Here is a 6958-nt window from a genome sequence, read left to right as displayed (position 1 = left end):
ACTAGGTGGAGGGACGTCCAGCTGGGAAGAGGCCTCGGGAAGACCCAGGACAAGATGGAGGGACGTCCAGCTGGGAGGAGGCCTCGGGAAGAACCAGGACTACGTGAAGGGACGTCCAGCTGGGTGGAGGCCTCGGGGAAGACGCAGGACTAGATGGAGGGACGTCCAGCTGGGAGGAGGTCTCGGGGAAGACCCAGGATCCCCTAGTCAGAGCTGGTTAACGTGGCTCGGGAAAGGGAAGTTTGGGGTCCCCTGCTGGAGCTGCTGCCCCCAGAGACCCGATACCGGATAAGCGGATGAAGATGGATGGATGGATGGATGGATGAATGGATGGATGGATAAATGAATGTATGTATGGATGGATGGATGGATGGATGGATGGATGGATGGATAAATGAATGGATGGATGGATGGATGGATGGATGGATGGATGGATGGATGGATGGATAAATGAATGGATGGATGGATGGATGGATGGATGGATCGACATTCCACCAAAACAAGTTCCTCCCCAAGGATGTTTTGCAGAGGCCCAGAGGCTCCGTCTGGGCCCTTAGCTCCGCCCAAGACCATTGTGATTGGCTAAAGAAATGCCAATAAACCAGAGAAGGTTTTTCTCCCATCCAGGAATGCTGTGTGGACTATCCAGACCCTCCTCCACAGCGCTGTGGAGGAAGGTCTGACAATGTGCCATAAAACACACTGAGATAAAACTCTTGTGAACTGAACTAGTTTTGCTTTTAACTAGATCTCTTGAGAGTTTAGAACAGGAGGATGTTTCCAGTCAGAGATCTACTGCATGCAGGTCGAGTCCTTCTAACTGCAATCCAGACTCAACTGTCTTTCTTTAGTGTTTCTTCTTTCTTTTCCTCTCTTTTCTTCCCTCTCTGGTAGGAATGTCACATGTGGCAGATGCTCCTCCCCTTCTGCTTAGACATGGGTGAGGGGAGAAAAAGGGGGTGAAGGGCCCTGAGGGAGAGATGTGACGGAGGAGTGTGTGGGAGAAGAGGAGGAGGAAGAATAGGAGGAGGGAGGCGGGTTGCTCGGCTGCTTCTGGAGAAAATCCACTCCAGACAGACGAACTTCCTCCTCTCCTGCACGGCCAGCTTTAAAAACTCCCCTCCCACAACATTTTCTCCCCCTCTCCACGCTGACTCGCCATCAGAGAGGAGGAGGCTCTCCAGACGTTCACAGGCTCATCCTTTCTGTTCTCTGCATCCCTTTTCATGTCTTCTGAGACTTCCTGAAGGACATTTAAGACAACACTGAATCTGTGCATCTGCAGGTCAGATTTTCGTTACTGTGCGTCCAAAAGTTAGTTGTTGTGTTTTTGTTCTTGGAGTGCGTCTGCTCTGGTTTTCCATCCCAGACGGGGGGGGTGTTGTCTGTGACTGGAGAAAATGAGAGCTGAGGTGCTGGTCTTCTGGGTGGCTTTGACCCTGTGCTGCGCTCCGGTCGCTGCTCGAGAAGATGTGGAGGAGGACGACAAACTCTCCGGGGACCGGGTTCAGCTGAGAGCCCCCCGAGGACTGGTCGAGCCCAGGAGACAGACGGAGGAAGAGGGGGTTCAAATGAAAGATGAGCCGGTTGAAGTGGTGCAAGAGGAGAGCACAAAACCAAAGAAAAAGAAAACACCTGAGGAAATTGAGGCAGGTAAGAATCAGCTATAACACAGACGCAAGTCTACGGTTCAGATGGTGGTCGTCTGCGATATGAGGACTAAAAGAAAGAATGATAGATACATTTTTAAAGTGCAGTTTTCTCCTGATATTATCTTTGAGATAGTCTTTGAGCTAGAGTCCAGGTCAAGTCTTTGAGCTAGTGTCCAAGTCTTGATTCTTTGAGCTAGAGTCCATTTCTCAAGTCTATTAGCTAGAGTTCAAGTCTTGAGTCTTTGAACTAAAATCCAAGTTGAGTCTTTGTGCTAGAATCCAAGTCAAGTCTTTGAGCTAGAGTCCATGTCTCGAGTCTTTGAGCTAGTGTCCAAGTCTCGAGTCTTTGAGCTAAAGTCCAAGTCTCTAGTCTTTGAGCTATAGTCTGAGTCTCGAGTCCATGAGCTAGAGTCGATGTCTCACGTCTTTGAGCTAGAGTCCATGTCTGGAGTCTTTGAGCTAGGGTTCAAGTCTCGAGTCCATAAGTTAGAGTCCAAGTCACTTCTTCAGTCTATGACCTAGAGTCCAAGTCTCGAGTCTTTGAGTTAGAGTCAAAGTCCCTTGTTGAGTATTTGACCTAGAGTCCAAGTCTCGAGTCTTGGAGCTAGAGTCCACATATTTCCCACACTCAATCGAGTGAAGTCTGAATTCACTCTGTGTGCGACTCAGTGCAACTTTAGTGCGAGTCTCAAACTCAAGTCCCTTACCTCTGCTAGGAATAGATCATTTACGCTGTATCTCTCTAATAATTGAAACAATTGCTGTAAATGGAGATGGTAAGAATCAATTTAGGCCTACAGCCATGTTAATGAAAACTAAAAGGTTTCAAAAGTAAGTTATTTATTTACTTAAAAAAAAAAAATGTATGGACAATTTTACGCAAAGCAACAAGGAGAAACTGGAGAGGGACTAATGAGCCGGAGGTTGCCGGCCCCCTGGTCTAAAGGCGTAAGTCTCCTGGCATCTGCTCTGCTCTTGCAGCCAAGACTCTGATGATACACACACACACACACACACACACACACACACACAGGAAAGGCTGCAATCAATCCATGAGGCAGGAAAACATTTAGTTTGAACTCTCTTATCATGTGCCCCAGCGTTCTCTCTGAACTCGTCCATAGTTTTCTTTGTCTCAGACGGATTGCTTGACTCCATATGGTCGCAGAAGCTGTGTTAGTGTGTGTGTGTGTGTGTGTGTTTACCACATGAGTTGCATTTCAGAAACCTGATGAGAATATCTCAGTGATTCAGAGACAACAGGGGAAGAAACTCGCAGTGGGTCCGGTTGGTGGTCTGACATTTTCTTGGCAGCCTGACTGATCTCTGCCGGGAATACAGGTTGGGTGTTCAAGTTTTAGAGGCTTGTTTTGTCCGACACAACGATAAGAGAATGAGCTTTTACAGCGAGAGAGAGCGAGAGAGAGAGAGAGAGAGAGAGAGAGAGAAAGAGAGAGAGACGCCTGCGTGCCTCAAGTTAAGGGGTGTCTCCTATGTCTCCCAAGAAAGACACATCTGTGGAAAATACAGAGTCTGAGCAACAGCAGAAATATTTCCACTATGATTTTCCAGGCGTGAGCGGACAGGGTTTAACGAGAGCGCCGGCCTTCAGTGTCATCGATCAACGGCTCTGATGTTCTGAATGTTTCCGTTGCATGAAGCAAAACCACAAGCAACCAAAACTTTTCATGTGTGGCTGATTTAAGTTGCATTAAAGGCCATAATTAACTAAACCTGACACCCAAAAGAAAGTTTTTTCACTTCTTTCGAGCTCTGTTTGTCCGGGGAAGGCCGAGTGTGCAAGGTCTTCATCAGCCCGGTTTTGCAGGATTTTTGCAGTCTATCGAGGCATGAATGCAGTTGTCTTCTGTTTGCATTGATATCATTTGTTGTATCCATGGGTAGAAAAGTTGTTGTCGGGCCCCTAACACCGCCCCTACAGTCGGTGTAGTCCAGTCAGAGTCCAAGTCTGAGTCATTAAAGACGTTCGAAGACGAAGTCCGAGGCCCAAGAGTTGTGGTTAAGTCTGGGTCGTATCTAGTTTTACAGTCAGTCATAACATGAATAAACTGCTAAAAGCTACAGTGTGTAGTTTCTGTCGCCCCCATGAGGAATTCAAAGTAATGACAACAACACTGTCAGCGCATCCACATGATATCCACAAACCTTCTGCAATCTCGCTCTCCCCCATCCCTCATGCAGTTACTAATAGCTAAATACAAATCTCTACTTTCATTAATTTTGGGGCGTCTTATTCAATTTTATAGCATTTGTAAAACAAATTGAAGTGTTTTTGAAATAGTATTGAGTAAAAGTTGACATATTCCAGTCTGTGATTATCATCAACATCCATTCCTTTAATTTTAGTCTCAATAATTCTTAATAATAATAATAATTTCTGCTTTTTAACTCAAACATTAGGTATAATTTCCTATAAATGAGATTTATTGACCATAAATCCCGAAAATGACTGTAAAACTTAAGTTAATAAGTTATTGTTACGTAGTGTTGAAAAAGTAAAAAAAAAAAAAGACAGACAATGAGAAAAAAACACATCAAAAGTGTTGAAAAAAAGGACAAAAACTTAAGAAAAAGTTAAAAACATCTATATTAAGCGTCAACAAATGTGTTGATTTTCAATTTTGACGGGAAGTCAATATGAGCGTTAAAGAAGACATTCACCTAAAACGTTATTTTTTAGTGATATGCAGGGACTTGTTTTAGAAGATGCATCTTAAATATCTTGAAAACATTTTCTTTCGAGTTGTATCTCAGATGAGACAAGCTTTTTTTTAACATCTCGTGAGGTTTTGAAGCTTGTCTGTTGTTTGTAAAAGACTCTTAGCATTTAATTTTTTTTATTTGTTCCATACTTTTTGCAAGCAAAATAAATCTTATATCCGTTGTTTTTTGGGGCCTTTTCTCCAGTGTACGTTCCCATGACACACATCATACCATGATTGTGCCTTAGAACACATAGAACATGTTATACACATGTTATATGATGTTATTTCTGTGTACAGGTGACTTGACATTAATGAAAAATGACTGCCCAGTACACCGGGGGTGGGTAATGGGTTGGCAGTGTTGTGTTTAGGGACCGGTGGAACATCAGGAAATACGTCTAGCACTTTGAAGATCTCTGAAGAGCCTTTTAAGTCTTTTCCATCCGACTGTTGAGGAGGTGTAATGGGGCACTGAGCTGATTGAAGGGTCTGGGGATCGCCTCCATCCATCCGCTCTTATAAATCTGAATGTCTTGGAAACTACAGGCCGGATTTTCAGGGTATTTACTGTGCAAACATTGTGAAAACATTACGCCTTCACAACATAAAATATGTTTAGTTAGTTGACAAGAGCGCTTAGTTTCCCTCATGCATCACCCAGGACAATCATTAGAGCCCCAACCATGAATCAGCCAAGGCAGTATATTGGCATATACTGTAGATTTGCTTTTTGCAGATCAGTGGCGATTGTAGACCCCCTTAAAATTATAATTAAAAAAAACATTTTGTTTTTTTTTATACAGCAGAATCCAATGTGGTGCTGACAGTGATAAATACATGGAATACATACCAATTATAATGCTTTACTTTGGTAGTTATATGTACGAATGATTCATGAGAACAGCCGGCAGGGTTGAATATCAATGGAACAACTGGGGGGGGGTTATTAGGCCTTGGTCTCCACTCTCTGGGTGCTATTTTGTTTGGTGTAGGACCAAAACAAACCAACGAACTGTGTTTCAGAACCAGTCCTTGCTGTGTTTATGTGTTATGGCCGTCTGTCTGTCTGTCGGAGTTGTAACTGGTTTTATAGGTGCAGTATGACGTTTTCTTTAAATACGTCTGTGCCCACAAACAGGCAAGAACAGAAGAGAAACATTTTGGCTATAAAAGATCATTTAAACCTCCAATAAAATGCTAAATGTAGCTACACGGCTAAGTTATATGCCATAAATACACACACACTGTATACTAATTCCTCTTCTTAAACTCATCTCTCTGAAGCCAGGGCAAAGAAAGCAGCAGAGAAGGAAGCCAAGGCAAAGAAGCAGAAAGCTCCTAAACCCACCAAAAAGCCCAAAGGCCCCAAACCCACCAAGAAACCGAAAGCACCAAAACCCACAAAGAAGCCGAAGGCGCCCAAAGCGACCAAGAAACCAAAGCAGGTGACCACAGTGCAGCCCAAAACCACGAGTCCGCCTCTGGACCAGGAAGAGGAACTGAGCTGGGACACAGGTACGTACAAATCCTACTCGGGGTTCTTAAGGGAATCAGAAGTATATTCCTGAAGAAAATGTTACTTATTCTTCTCTGGTGGAGGGGAGGGGGGGGGGTTGGGAATCCAGACGTATGAACTCTTTAACTTTGTCTTCACAAAGGTGTGGTTCCACCTGTGACCCCGACGGTGCCCGGATGGGAAGAGCCGGTCGAGCCAGGCCTCGGTGAGACTTTCACTCACGGGACACTGAACCGGCGTTAGTTAGCATGCAGTTGACATCAGGAAACCGGGTTAGGTTAGGGTTGAAATGGTTAGGGTTAGGGTTAGGGTTAGGGTTAGGGTTAGGGGTTAACTCCTGGGAGGGGCGCTGCTGGGGGCGGGTGCACAACGAGACCACTGGTGTGAGTAAAACACTCAAAAACCTCCTCAATTTTTTTTATTATTATTACATTTAATTATTAATATTATTATTATATTTCTTGATTTTCATTATTAATATTTATTATTTTAACAATCTTCCCCAATGTATTTCTATAAGTGATTTTTTTAATGTCCATACAAGCATACAATACAGTAGGAGAGAATACTCTCAATTAAGGAATCTTGTTATCAACATAAAAAATATAAATATAAATAAAGTAAATGCGGAGGGGGGGCTGGTTGTCCAGGAAAACGTTCCAGTTAATGTGTAGAGCCTTCTGTGTGTTTGAAGGCGGATATTTTGCCATAAATTGTTACGATATTTCAGTATGTGCTGGGTTCTTCACAGATGACGTGCCTGGTGGACGCCAAGATAACAGAAAGACCACGACTACTGAGGTCATCATGTACATACCAGGTACCCCTCTGTCATACTATCTGGGTCCAGATTTTTCTATATATGGCAAAGTTTTTTTTTTTACTGCATAGAGGTATTTTTGGGGCTCCCCCAAAGAGGTTTCAGTCCGAACCAAAGGAAAATTGACATGTCCTAATACTCGGCTTCTGACTGGCTAGTAGTCCTAACCTAGGTACTGTCAGGGCCCTCATACTCTGCTTCTGACTGGCTAGTAATCCTTACCTAGGTACTGTCAGGGCCCTCA

The 6958-nt window shown here is 43.9% G+C and overlaps 1 protein-coding gene across 1 annotated transcript in view; it reads left to right on the top strand.

Moving 5' to 3' along the window:
* The first annotated feature begins 998 nt into the window (after positions 1 to 998).
* aebp1 (AE binding protein 1) overlaps positions 999 to 6958 on the top strand; it is a 22788-nt gene continuing 16828 nt past the window's right edge. Inside the window, exons 1-5 of the mRNA XM_034897009.1 lie at positions 999 to 1285; positions 1377 to 1653; positions 5663 to 5892; positions 6039 to 6099; positions 6646 to 6779. Coding sequence (XP_034752900.1) covers positions 1401 to 1653; positions 5663 to 5892; positions 6039 to 6099; positions 6646 to 6779 — 678 coding nt within the window. The 5' untranslated portion in view covers positions 999 to 1285; positions 1377 to 1400. The remainder of the gene's footprint in view (positions 1286 to 1376; positions 1654 to 5662; positions 5893 to 6038; positions 6100 to 6645; positions 6780 to 6958) is intronic.

The sequence above is a fragment of the Etheostoma cragini genome, chromosome 16 (assembly GCF_013103735.1).
Source record: "Etheostoma cragini isolate CJK2018 chromosome 16, CSU_Ecrag_1.0, whole genome shotgun sequence".
Taxonomy (NCBI): Eukaryota; Metazoa; Chordata; class Actinopteri; order Perciformes; family Percidae; genus Etheostoma; species Etheostoma cragini.
This window is presented reverse-complemented; position numbering and strand designations above follow the sequence as displayed.